Source organism: Euprymna scolopes, chromosome 22 (assembly GCF_053919585.1).
Source record: "Euprymna scolopes isolate OS-2025 chromosome 22, ASM5391958v1, whole genome shotgun sequence".
NCBI classification, from domain to species: domain Eukaryota; kingdom Metazoa; phylum Mollusca; class Cephalopoda; order Sepiida; family Sepiolidae; genus Euprymna; species Euprymna scolopes.
In genome coordinates, this window is record NC_136503.1 from 31,010,099 (window position 1) to 31,025,076 (window position 14,978).

At 34.0% G+C, this 14,978-nt stretch overlaps 1 protein-coding gene across 1 annotated transcript in view; it reads left to right on the plus strand.

Moving 5' to 3' along the window:
• LOC145243945 (myosin-I heavy chain-like) overlaps positions 1-13,709 on the plus strand; it is a 101,290-nt gene extending 87,581 nt beyond the window's left edge. Inside the window, exons 22-25 of the mRNA XM_080107073.1 lie at positions 2,396-2,504; positions 4,230-4,329; positions 6,455-6,588; positions 13,540-13,709. Coding sequence (XP_079963199.1) covers positions 2,396-2,504; positions 4,230-4,329; positions 6,455-6,588; positions 13,540-13,560 — 364 coding nt within the window. The 3' untranslated portion in view covers positions 13,561-13,709. The remainder of the gene's footprint in view (positions 1-2,395; positions 2,505-4,229; positions 4,330-6,454; positions 6,589-13,539) is intronic.
• Positions 13,710-14,978: the final 1,269 nt, after the last annotated feature.

Here is a 14,978-nt window from a genome sequence, read left to right on the forward strand (position 1 = left end):
CACCTGATCTTCCTTGTGCTCCAATAATAGTACAAAGATAACAAAACTTCTGAACAATTTCAATAGCTTCGTCATTCACAAAATCTGCACAGTATAATGGGGAGATTTGTGCAGAAGCATCGATCACGTTCTAAGAATGGATGGGAGTTTTTGGGTCAAATGTAGTACAGTTGAGGTAGCAGGGTCAGTTCAAAGAAAATATGGGAATAAGCAATAAGTATGCAATTTGAGAGAAAATAGTTTAAAGTTAATTTCGTAAAGCCAGTACGTAAAACAGACATTAAATGATGACAAATGAGTGTATATTGATTTTTCATTTATTTTTTTGCCTGATGGTCACACCTTCGAAAGTGTTACTACCTTTGGTTGTTGGTTGATGAGCGCAGAGTATAACACACACATTTTTACATGTGTGCTTTAAAATAAACAAAAACAAATTTAAAATAATTGAATTTAAATAAATCAAATCTTTTTTGCATGCTTAACTAAAAAGAAAATACTGTGAGAACAACCTTAAACATAAGAGTGCATGAAGGGAAGAAAACTAAATTAGGTTCAATGGTTCTTTCTCCCGTCATAAGAACAGACATATCACTCTCTTGTTCTCTTCCTCCATTTGAGTGTTAGGAAACATTTAAAAAAAAAAAAGAAAAAAAAAAAGAAATTGATCATCAGAACAAAAATTTAGAAAGTGAGGTCAGTAGAAAAACAATGGGGAGGAAGTTTTTTCACCAAGGCACACAAAGGACGTGTGAAATAGGATGGTTAATCAAAGTGTAGCAGTTGTTTTGATATAAGCTTAGAGACATACACACTTCAATACATTTAGAGTTAATGGACAGTTTTAGGAGTGAGGGTGAATTTTGCGACAGTTTAACAACAGCTAGGGACAGTCTTCAGCTTGCGACAGTTGAAGACAGTTTGGAACAATTAAAGCCAGGTTGTGGCTCAGAGCAGATAGGGAAATTAATTGATCAACTGACTGATAAAAATGGTCTTAACAGAAAACTAAGATGTAGACGTTAGCGTTTAGAGAGTTATTTTCCGTAATGCAATGCCACACACACATGAAGAGCCCAACTGATATCTACAGAACGTGTCAGAGTCTGTGTTTCGGTTTACTTTATTTTTTCATAGTGTGTCTTCTCAGCTGCCTCCAATGTGAGAGATTATATCTTGTTAATTACATCAAGTTGTGATTATCTCATGGACAGAGAGACGGGGTGGATTATTAAGCATTAGTCCATATTAATATGTGCACCTTCTCAATTGCTTCTTTCAAGATTCGTGCTTCCCATTTACTGTGCCGCCATGATTCTAACTTCCAGTCACCATTGATCTTCAAATCTTGTTTGTAAAATGTCCTCCCACAAATTCAATATATATTTTTTTTTACATTTACATCACTTATTGAAGTCCACTCAACGATAAGATTAATGAGGTGGTCAGCAAGAACAGCAAAGAGATTGGCAGTGATGGAAATTGGGGTAGAATTTGATTATTTAGGTGGGCGGCTCAACAAGAACTTGTTTATATTGAACTTGAATTCCCACCTGACTATAACTTGGATGTCTTCAAGTTTAACATAAACAAATTCCTGATGAACCGCCCCCTTAAGTAAGACACTTTATCAAATCTCCAATACTAACTATTACTACGATACTATCCCATTGATTACTGTACACGCAATAACCTTTATCCCTGAGTGGCTTCTGGGCCTTGATAAGTGGTGACCTCCATGTAAAAAAAAAAAAAAAAAAACTATGTTGCATATATTATTTAACTGGAATTCATTATTGAGATTAATATTATTTATTTATTGCAAACTATTATCCTCATCTTTCTTAATTGTTGTTTCACGTTTTGGCCAATTATTTCTCTGGCCGTTGTCAGGTGGTAACCGTGACGGGATAGGAACTCCAAATCTCCTAAGTGCATACTTAGCAATTACTGTAAGGCAGTTACTGTAAGGCAGTAATTGCTGAAGATGCAGTTAGGAGATTCGGAGTTCCTATCCCATCACGGTTACCACCTGACGACGGCCAGAGGAATAATTGGCCAAAACATGAAAGAACAACTAAGAAAGATGAGGATAATAGTTTGCAATAAATAAATTAACCATGTTGTAGTCAACTCAAAAGCAGGCCAGTGGTACAAAGTTCCACATGTGGGCAGTTCTAGGAAAGAAACTTTGCTCATGGAATTTGTGTTTCGATTTAGACACAGATATAGAGTGGGGGAAGTATTAAGCACCAATATATGTACCAGCTAATATAAGTACTAAATAACTTGCCCACCAGAATATTTAATATAATCACATCTAATCTTGACATAAGCGTAAAACTTCAGTTAAATTTTGGTTTTATTATTTTTTTTTTTTTTGTTTCTTGTACAGGCGAACAGAATGCCTTCCAACGGACAATACAGTTTTTGTAACAACGAGCGTTTCAAAACTAGATTGGAAAACCGTCCAACAAATTTGTGCCATGTATGGCATTAATCCAGTGAGTATTTAGATAAACAACAAAATATTTATTGAATCACAGCTTATTTTATCAGTAATCCAATTTCAAATAAAAAAATAATTATAGAAATATATTTTATACATTGATTGAGATTGTCGGACTGACTTCCTCATTTTGGTTGTTAGAGTCACAACGTTTCGGCTGTTTTGCCCTCCGGCCTTCATCAGGTGTTTTGTATCGAACTGGGGAACCGTTTGTTAGGAGTCTCGAACCCAACCCTTTATTATTATTATTATGGGGGTACCGTGTTCGGACTCCAGCTAGGCTCTGGGACATAGTTGCTGATTCTCTGTTTTGAATGTTACTTTTCACTGCCTTCGTTCAGGATTGAACTAAGCACCTTTGGGTAACTGTAAACTTTGATACAACGTCTAGGACTACTCGCCTATATGTCACTAGGACAATTCTTGGTTTTTGTTAATGTTAAACCTATGTTGTTATTCAAGGTTTTCTCTCTCTATCAGAGGTGTCCAAATTGTATTCAGCTCTATGCTTGGTTTGCTCAATAGGTTGTTATGTTCGAGCATGTGAGGGCAAAACGGCCGAAACGTTGTGACTCTAACAACCAAGATGAGAAGTCAGTCCGACAATCTCAATCAATGAAAACACCTCATCTCAAAAATACAGACAATTACTATATTTTATACAGTTTGGCAGCATTCTTTCTTTCAAGCATATTTTGGTGAATACAAAGTTAGTTTCAAAAGCAATGAACAATGGCTGTGAATGGGCCTCTGGAGCGTGCTTTGTCATATGAGGGCCATTCTCAAAGGAAAACCTCCATTTTTTTTTTTAACGCAAAAAGTTCTAGAACTACAAAGACAGGAGTGGTATCATTAAAATGAGCAACTTTTTGTGCTTTAAAATTTATTTTTCTACATAGTCACCACCATTCTCAATGCACTTTTGCCAGAAATTCAATGATGCACTTCTGCTTCTGAAGCATGTTCATGGCAGGAGTTGCTTTCTTAAAGTTTCACACAGTCAATATCTGCAATAGAGAAATGAAACTTTCAGATTATGAATGCATAAGTTAATTCATCTTAACAATGCAATTCGCAATCCTTTCTGATCCATTTGGATGGAATAAAAAAAAAATAGGAGCATTACTTTTGGAATGCCCCTTGTATAATAAAAATTCTGCACATAATCTGTTGACCATTCTTTTGAAAATTCTAATTAACTTTTGTAAGTCGGGTCAGGGGTTGTATAGATTTTTAATGTCCATTTTCAAGGACATTTCATCATTAATACGAACCATGGAAAATTAACTTTTTCTGATTCTGATTAATCATCCCAATGCTACTATATATACAGGGTGAGTCACAGGAAACGGATGTTTTTTTTTTTTTTTTTTTTTAATAACGCTCGGTTCTACCTGCAGAGTTTTGTTTCCTTAAAAATATCCGTTTCTCTCTCTCTCTCTCTCTCTCTCTCTCTCTATATATATATATATATATATATATATATATATATATATACACACACAGGGCGAGTCATGGGAAATGGATGTTTAAAAAAAAAAAAAAAAATTCTGCAAGGAGCATTCTAAAATCATCTGTTTCCCGTGACTCACCCTGTACACACATATTCACACACCTTAGTTTTCACTACTATATATATATATACACACACATATTCACAGCATCCTTAGTTTTCATTTTTTCCACCTTCCTCAGTTTTTCTCTCTTTTTATCTAACCAGAGCAAAGTGCCAGCAATTCCTCCTTTAAGACATTACAGTGTGACTGGGAACATGAAGGTGAAGTTTCCCCAAACCAGACTTGTCCTGCAATCCTACAAAAGTAAGTAATAGAATTATTGTTCTCTGTACATTTGGATCATTTCATTTTCTATTTGCTAGAATGGGCATGGAATATGTGCCTACATTAAAGATGGCTTCCTGTGTGGCAGGGATATCTCCAGAGAAGACCCTAATTTACCTTATACGTGCTTCCAGGTTGCACTTGCTTACACCACCGCATTTATATTTGCCCTCTATCGCCCACACAACAGCGGAGTTACTATCTTTAAGAGTATATCGGAGAAAATTGACCACATCCTGTCTACTCATCCCGCGGCTAACATTCACATTTGTGGTGACTTCAATGTCCATAATGTGGAATGGCTGACCCACTCAAATAAGACTGATGATAAAGGGAGGTTCTGTCATGATTTTGCCATTGCCTATGACCTCACTCAGATTGTTCACGATGCCACCCATGTGCCCGATACTACCGGTCAGTACGCAAGCCTTCTAGACCTTTTTCTCTCCACTTCCCGAGCTATGCTCATGTGCCGTTCTATCTCCTCTGGGATCCTCTAACCACTCCGTTGTATCAGTTAAGATAAAAATGAAATATAATAAGTCTACAGACGTACCTCTCCACTGTACTGTATACCGATACCCTATGGCTGACTGGGATAGCTTCCGTACATTCATATCTGATCTACCTCTCCATTCCAGGTTGATGTGCCGTTAAACAAAAACTTACCTACCTACCACGTTAATGATGCAACCTTTGATCACGTTAATGATGCAACCTTTGATCACGTTAATGATGCAACCTTTGATCACATTAAAGATGCAACCTTTGATCACATTAATGGCACAAAATTAAAACATTTTTAAACCCATAACTTCAGTTCTATTGTCACATACTTTTTCATTCTTACCTTTTAAAAGGAACTCATGAGAGAACACACTCCCTCCTCACTCCTAATATAATTTTTTGGTACTTGTTCAGAATTCAACTGCTTTAAAAAAAGCAAAAAATGCAGAAAAATCTTTATGATGTAAGTACTTGCCATATAAACAAAAATATCATATTCCAAAAATCACATAAATCGATCAAGTATTTTTTTTAAACTAAAAAAAAAAAGAATCAAATTTTATGAGCAAGTGAGAGTTTGTGTTTTGATCTGCCATGTTGTTTTAAATAAATGGAGACAACTCAGTTTGAACTACCGAGATCAAAATCAGTCTTGTAATTGCTTCAGTTTACTATTAAAATCACTAAAAATCATGAAAAATGATCTTGTATATCTGCAAAAAAATAAATAAAAAAAAAACTACTGGATCAATTTATATAATTTTTGGAATATGACATTTTCGTTCCATGACCGGTGTGTACATCATAAAGATTTTTTTGTTTGTGATTTTTTGTTTTTGATTAGGTTAAATTCTGGACAACAAGCAGTTTTTTTTTAATGATGTTTAAATCAGAAATATCAAATTGACAATTATAGCGATTCAAAATTTTTAATTTTTTAACAAATTTTGCTCATTACCTCCACCCCATTCCACAAAAGCTCATCTCCACATTAAAACCTTTGTAAGAGCCCATGAATTCAATTATTTAATTTTTGTTTTACATACTTTGAGTAAATTTTGAATCTCTAAAATGTCTTGTTAATAATGGCAGATGCTCAACTGAGCTTCAATCTATTGCTTCTCTACTTGTCTAGCTACAGCAACTGTCAACAATTTCCCTTACTCTCTATCTATGCCTAAAACTAAATAAAAATTCCATGAGCAAAATTTTTTTCCAAGAACTGTCAGTCTGTGGAACACAATACTGTGGCGCTATTTCCCTATAACATAGTCATTTTCAAGTATAATGTAAATAAGTTCTTGTGCCGTCTGTTTAAATAATCAAACCCTACACAAGTTCCATTACTGTTCATCAGTGTTGTATCAGTCTACCTGATAATCTTTAATCCTTGTCCTCAAGTGGCTCTTGGGCCTTGATAAATGGTGACTCCTGCTAGTAAAAAAAAAAAAAAAAATGCTTCCTCAATATTGCAGTTCTCTTCCAAGATGTGTTGAGCAGGTTGTCACCAATTTAACAGAAAGGTTGTGTATTGTTGGATCCTGCTGATCCCATTCAAGCAATCATTTCAAATCTGTAATTTTTATTTCTTTTTCAGTTGGCAAAAAGGATTGGCTTCAAAAAGGGGATGAAGTCAAAGTGATTGGTCCATCTGCCACTAAAGCAGGGCACTTAATGGTTCAATGGCAAAATCAGACGCACAATGTTCCCCATCAGACATTGCAACTAAAGGTAACCATCAAACGTTTGTTTTCTTGAAAAGAAGTGACAGCAGCCATTGTTGGAAACATCGTTCAAAATAAATTAGAAAGGTTGCATAACTTAGTTTACCCATTTTTCCATTTTACCATGGATATTTTTCCTTTTAACAGCACAAAAGTAAATGCGATACATCCTACCAAATTAGTCAACACCATAGATAGTGATTCCATGCATCAGTTGGGGCCTCAATCCGAATTTCCAAAGTGTAAAATTTGTTGATAGGCAACTCTAAAAAATAAGAAAAACAAGAACAGAAGTCGGTTGTGAGACTGTATACGGAACGTAAAGATAAATGGCTTTTATTTCTCCATATTCCATCAAGTATTCACAAAGTTATGCGATGAAAACGTTGATAAATCAAAAACTATTTATCTGACCAGGCTGAAATTCCGTCAAAATCTCTACATCATGATCAAACAACCATGATCAGATTTCATTGGACCTAGTAGTGAATTGCTACGATGAACAGAACCAAAGTTATCACCAAAAGTGTGAGTTTTACCTTTTTTTTTTTTTGACATTTGAATCAAAACTTCACAATGTCTAAATCAGACCATGACTAATATTTTGACTTAGATCTACATACATCCAGAAAATTGCACATGATGCCAACTGATCCTGAGGATCTGAGGCAGCTCATGGCAGACAGGGAAATCTGGAGAGAGAGAGAGAGAGAGACAGACAGAGAGAGAGACAGAGAGTTAAATTGGTCCGGGCAAGGAGCCCAACCAGATAGATAGAATATTTTGACCAGGGTTGGTGACGATTGGTCAAATGATGTGGACTCTAAAATGTTTTCAAACAAACACAGTGACAAATTCGATCAAATACATAACTTCTTTAGTAAAGGCAAAAAAGAAAGAATTAAACTAGTCAGTGCAGAGAAAAGTCTTGTATAGTGTTCATACAGATAACAGTTGGTTGTAAAACAGGTTTGCTGTTTTGTGTTTCCACTTCTCATAACAGACAGAAATAGTAATTTTCTTTATGCAGCAAGTTTTTTGTCTCCACATTATCTCACAAGCACAAAATAAACTTTATTTTAATATTTTTAACCATTTACTAGCGGGACCTGTGGAAATTCCACAGAGGACTCTTTCATATGTGATATATTGATGTTGGCATTCTATAGATGTTCAGCGTAAATGGAGACGCTCTGATATTATTGTAGCTTTTTTGTTAAAACTGCAAAAGTATTTATCTAAGCTAGCAGGGACGCCTCGCATAGCCCGGTTATAAAATACGCTTAAATATGATATTTCATAATTTTATGCAGGGTACAAGATTTCATTATTGAAATCATGACAGGAAGACCCGTTTTGATGTTCATGATTAAAAATCGAGTGAAATGGGAGACAATACATTAAAAGAAAAAAAAAAAAAATAGCGATATAGCGTATTAGAAAAAAAAAAAATGTCTAAAATAACGACACGTATAATCTCACCTAGAAACTGATCACATTCAAACATAAGAGACATTCCCTCTGCTTGCAGAGAGAAGGCCTCTTCAACATTAGAGGAAGAACTTCAATCTGTAGTAGAATGGGGACAAAAATGGATGGTCACATTCAATGCTGCCAAGACTAAGTTTGTTTCCTTCAATAATTACAAGAAACCTCTACTACCAATAGCAATGGCCAAAAACACATTACCTGAAAGTACTTCATTAAATCCTTGGCATAATGTTCACAGAGAGCATGAGTTGGAACAGATACAGTGAAAGCATTGCCAAGGCTGCTGTGAAGAAGGTGGGCTCTACCGTGCTAGAAAGCTACTTATGCCTGAAAGTATCCTATAAGACCACCATTCGCCCATGTATGGAGTACTGTTGTCACATTTGGGTTGGCGCCTTTGCTACTAGTCTCTCACTCTTGGACAGGGTTCAAAAGAGAGTCACCAACCTGATAGGTCCTGAATTGTCATCTAAGCTTCAGCCTCTGTCCCATCGATGAAATGTTGCATTCCTCTGCCTGTTCTACAAGTATTTTAATGGTGAATGTTCTGATGAACTACAAGCACTTGTACCCCCTCAATATAAATACCCCTGACAAACCTGATAAGCAGCTAAATCCCATCCCTTTACAGTAGAGAGATCCCTAGGTGTAAGAAAGCCTTCTACTCCAATAGTTTCTTCCCCAGAACTGCTAAACTTTGGAACTTCCTTCCGGGATTCTGCTTCTCAACTGTACTGACATGCAGAAGTTTAAGTGTAATGTGAACAGACATTTTGCTGTGCATCTCCCTTCATAATATCCATGCAACTTATTTCCCTGCTAGTAGACCTCTACTTCAAAGTGGCACTGTGCCTTGTTTGGATTTAAAAAAATAAAATAATTTTAAACATATCGTCTCCCATTTCACTCTTTTTTATAAATAAAAAAGAGAAATCCTCTGATTCAGCTTATGAAAAGTGAGGCCAAAACCGGTCAGCTGGCCTCCCCCATTAATTTTTTTTTTTTCCATTTCCCACTTTTAATAGTATACATCAATTAGCATTACAAGTTGATTTTTTCTTTTTAGATAATTGTTATTTTATCAACTTGCATGAAAATAGCTATGTAAAAGATGCTTAAAACAATTTGAATTATGCAAATACCATCAGTAGTTCAAAAGTTATGAGAATTTTAACTGTGGACATTTTTCTTTAGAAAAAGTGGGCTAAATTACGGATCTCAACATTTCAAGAAATTTGGTAATTTTGCTACCATTTATTTAATTTTCAAGCTATTCTCATGAAACTTGGCACTCTTATGTAAAATTGTATGCTATTTCTGATTATGCAGTCAAATCAGATGTATCTCTTTACCATAAGCCATGAATTATAAATTAAGATGTACAAATTTCAATTTTTTAAAAACTGGCACATGGTATCATACAGTGAGTGTCTATTTATGAACAAAACTATGTATTATAGTGGTATTTATATATAGCTTTATTGAGAATAGGTATTTTCTTGCCTCCCTACCAAAGGAGAGTTTAATCTTGGGTGTAGCTATTGAATGCCTCAAGAGCATTTATGGCCGGTAATTACTACTCCCCTCAAAAAATGAAAAAAAAATTGAGTAGATATGAATTAATCTCAGAAATAAATCAAAGAAAATTTTTCATATAGATTTTGAATTTCTGTAAAAGATGGAAATTCCTATAGTCAACCAGAACATGCATATTGGGACCAGTTCAATTTTCAAAATAAACTCCTGATTTACATTTTGTAAATTCTCTCTATCTGTCCCAAAATATACTCCTATTTTCTGAGATGCAGCTATATATCATACTCTGCATGAATCCTTAAATGTAGCTTCCACAATACCAGGAATCCCAATAAGCAACAACTATATATTCACCAGTTGATGGCAATGTTTGTCATTTTGTTTTACTGAAAATTCAACTATGTAAACAAAGAAATAAAACAGTAAATTTTTACCTTGTTTCCACCTTAACATTTTTCTATAAAATGACTACTTTTAAAGGTTTTCGGGTATGATGAAAATGAATATCGCATTTAAATTTTCTGCAAATAAGTTTTCCAGATATTAAGCAATGTCATTTCTTATGTTATCGCTGGTGGCCATGTTGGTATGGGTGAGTGTGCAACCCTGAGAAACTATGCGCAAATGTGCATACCAAGATATTCACCAGCAATAATATAAGAAATAACATTGCTTAATATCCAGAAAGCTACTTATTTGCGGAAAATTTAATTTAAATTTTAAATGCGATATTCGTTTTCAGCATACCTGAAAACCCCAATAGGTAATCATTTTAAAGAAAAATGTTAAGGTGAAAAAAAGGTAAAAATTTACAGTTTTATTTCTTTGTCTACATAGTTGAATTGTCATTAAAACAAAATAGAAATGACATAAACAAAAAAACCCATCAATGCATCACAATGACATTCTTTATCAAACCGCTTTATTTTTACATTTGGAAACTGAATATTTTGTTATTAAAACTGATTTTAAAAACAGCGAGAATGGCCACATGTCAAGGGCCTACATTATTTTAAAACCCTGACCTTTGACACGTTTTTTTTTTATCCATTTATTTCCGTGATACCTAAAAATTAGTTGGTTCGATAGAAAATTTCATTGTAATGATTTTTAATCCCCCCCCCCCCCCACACTTTTTTTTTGTGATTTCTCGTTATTTTACTGCACACTGAGATACTGTTTGTGAAAATCTAAATAAATATTTAGAAAAAAATGAAATTATTAATTAAAAGTACAATGACATATTTTATTTTTATTTGATAAATGAAACAGATGAGACGTTATCTATATATTTTTTCATATCGTAAAGTTTTCTGTTATAAAAAATATAAAAAGGTGAAGAAACGGTTGTTATTATTATTTAGATATCCTCAGTTAAAAAAAAAAAAAAGGTTTGTTTTACAGATTAAAAAAAAATGGTGTCGACACTGAGTTAAAAATTAAAAAAAAAATGATACAACATACTATTAGAATGCCACGAGGACATTTATTGGTTTCTAACAGTATTTGTATATTTTTAAGTCATTGTTGAGATTCCAAAAACATGAAATATCACGTGGCTATTTTTCTTGTGCAACGCTCGACACTACTTATTTTTCGAAATAAACAAACATTTTACATTAAATAAAAACACTAAAACTTATTCAACTAGGGAGAAGAGTAACTTATCTTGTCTTTGGTAACAATTATTTGGGTGCTTATGCGCTTATGTTACCATTGTAGTATTTTAAAGTTAAATTCAAGTTTCACAATATTTTTTTTTTTTTTATTAAATTGTTAGGTGAAAGTACAGAATAGTTAACAAAACACCTTTCTCTCCCCATGTTAAGAATGGGTTCCTAAATAATAACGTTATTATTTCAGCATGGTAACATAAGTGCACAAGTAATTTTTATTTGTTATATATGTGTTTTTTGTGCTCAAAAAACAAAATTCTACCGTAAGTGCAAGTAAGAAATCATGAATACCATGAAAACAGAAATGCGTGTACTAAAAGTGTTAAACAAAAAAAAACAACAACAACAATAATTTTGGCTTGGTATTGTTTTGAAATAAAATTTGAAAATAATTTTTTTAAATTGACAAACTCAGTAAAACAAAAGCAGAAAAACAGTTTTCTATTTTTAAGAGCATACAAAAGAAACTTGTTAATGCGCTGACTTTAGTTAGCTCGGCACTGGTCAGCACATTAGTGCATAGCGAGCTGTTTTCCCATTAAGCGGATTTGACTTTATATAAAAGATAACATTTTAAAGAAATTTCCGCACAATTATTAATTATCAAATATTTACATATTATACATGAAAATAATTCTGAAACTATTATCTATATGAAAATGGATGATATATGTTGATTTATCTGATCAATTTTGAAATATTCTTCGTCAACTTTGCTTGGTCGTAACTTTGCTTTCTGTGGTTGTAAAAATACAAAGCCAAGTCCAGTAGAGATGGACTTCTATGTTTATATAGCCTATAAAATTTACGCCATATCTAATCAAATTTGACCCTGTGGATGTGTGTATCCAAACATAACATATAAAATGTAAACATTGAAAAAACAGTTTCCCTTTTTGCTGTCGTCATTTTTTACCGTTTTTTCATTTTTAACTTGGAGCATAAAAACATTGAACGCATAAAAGCAAAATGAATCAACATCATTGGAATGCTTATTCCTTTTTCTTTTTGTATTATATACAAAACCTGCATAAATTAAACTATCATATTTATTTATTATAGAGTCAAATTTCTATCGGTTCTTATATATTATAATGTTGTGATTTAAAAAATAAAAAATATATCCATATGACTTGGGTGCATCAGCTTGAATCGAAACTGAAACCAAAACTTATGAAGAAAAAAATATATTTGTTCCTTCAGCTATAATCGAAACCAAAACTTATGAAGAATTCTTGGTAAAATTATTTATTACAAGAAATGAAAGGTCATAAAAAAAAGATGTAAGCGTGACACACAAAATAACACACATGCTATCGTATTAATATATAGATTAGGTTATTATTGTTATTATTATTATTAGTAGTAGTAGTAGTAGTAATTGCTGTTATAATAGTATATTTTTTTGGTTTTCGAGCCAAGATCTGTTTTGATACTACACTTCAATTTTTTGTTCCTGATTAGTGGAGGAGAAATCGTTCACGACTGAAACAATTTTTTATTTTTGTTCCTTTTCCCCGCATTAAAAAACCACCTTGGTGTCTAACTCTGCCCTCGTGGAGAGGCAAAGTAAATAGGAATAATGTATTCTTGCACCTGTTTTTCCCCCCATGTCACATCTGGTATGCCAATGGTGCTTCATGCTAAGTTTAGTTTCCACAATAGTTTTGAAACCTATAAGTATTTTGTTTACAATTTTAGCAATAGTAGAGTTTATATTAAAACACCAACGCAACCAATAGACGAAGATGAAGAACCGTAGCACATATGCGGTTATAGTCAGCTAATGTACTTCTTAACTTCCGGTGCAGCGCTACCAGAAGCAGTGACAATGCCAATCAGTTGCTTCACTTTTATTGTTCTTCAGTATTACTATTGTGAAGCGATTTATTGAAATAAAAATATAAAACAAGCCAAAAACTGTGGTCCCCTGACTGATTTTGGCTATTTTCCCCATTTAAACCCCTGGCTTGATGCAAAACATTTGGGTAAAACAGCCAAATGACACTGCTTCATGACAAACGATGCATTAATTTGAATTTGGAACCATTCAAAACCCCTATTTAGACACAAGTATCAATTTTTGGAGAAAAATAAAAATTAGCCCCAAAAGGGATGTTTTTTACCCCTAGAACATGCGGGGGCTCAAGATGATCATAGAAAGCTAAACGACTGACTAATAATAATGAAAAAAAATCAGTATAAATGATTTTTAAAATTTATTATTTAATGTAACATTTTTGTATATTTTTCAGACAATGGGAACCTTGCTGTAATAGAGTTGCTTTCAACTTATTCCAAGTTATTTGACCAGGAGGAAGAGGATATAATGATGCAGTCTTACCTTTCTGAAGTTTCTATAGCATTTCATTCATATCTTGTCGCTCCATCTCTTCAACCAGCGGCGTGCGGTTTCATTACCAACACTGAGGTCTTCGTCCGTGCAGTTGGGCCCGAGTGGGCAAGATGTTAAAATGTGCTCGATGGTCTGAACTTGCTATTCAGAGTAAGGGCAAAAGTTGCAAAAACTGGCAACAACCTCCTCATGTGGGGTTACTCTACAACTGCTGAATGCCCATTGTGGTGCCCAAGTTCAGACCATCGAGAACATTTGAACATCTTGCCCACTTTCTATAGCAAATACTCTTTAATGAAGTGAATATACTTACCCACATTTATGCTATGTTCTCTTTCTCTGTGGCTAGTTGCTCTGTCAAGGGCAAGGCTAGACTCTCGACTATTTTATAATTGTTAAATGTCTTCTTTTTTTTTTTTTTTTTTCTTTTTAAAACTCACGTTCACCCCTAACAAGGCATATTACCACTTGGACATAAGGGGCTACTATTTGGGACCAGGCCGAGGAAAGATTAAGATGTTAGTTTACATTACATTTAAATTTCTGCATATCAGTACAGTTAGGGAAGCAGGAAGGGAATTCCAAAGTCTAGCTGTTTGAGGAAAGAAACTATTATAGTAGAAAGCTTTCTGGCATTTAGGGACTTCAACAGTGAAGGTGTGAGATTTTGTTGATAAGCGGGTTCGTCAGAGATACGTCGAGGGAGCACAAGTGCAATGAGTTCATCAGAGCACATTCCATTAAAATATCTGTAAAACAGGTACAGAGATGCAACATTGCGGTGATGGGACAGGGATGGAGATTAATTGACAAAGTGGGAAAGATATCGGATGAGTATAACTTTTGTTAGTTCAGGATAGCAAGAAATAGGATTCAGTTGGGATCAACTAGTACAGAGTTTCCCAAACTTCAGGACACCACGGAACTCCTTAGCAGGGCAAAGGTTTTTCATGGAGCACTAACAAGATAATTGCTAAAATAAATATGAAACACATTAATTTCAAATTTTAACACTAACTAGTGATAATGCTTTTTGTTTTTGATTAATCAAAAATTGTTGCATTTTTGTTATTTTTTAATTACTTTTTCATAAACCATCTTGAAACACTTTATACTTGTAATTATGCATCCTATCTCTTTCCAGTAAAAAAGATCAATGCAGTTATTTAATTTTTCCATATAAAGCATTTGGTCCTCTTTAAGAAAGGGCTTCCAGAGCCCTCAACCTCACTCACAGAACCCCAGGGCACCGTGGTGCCCACTTTGGGAAACCCTGAGCTAGTATACTTTTATGTCAGCTGAACCACAGGCATGACATGATATCGTTAAAAGGAGAAG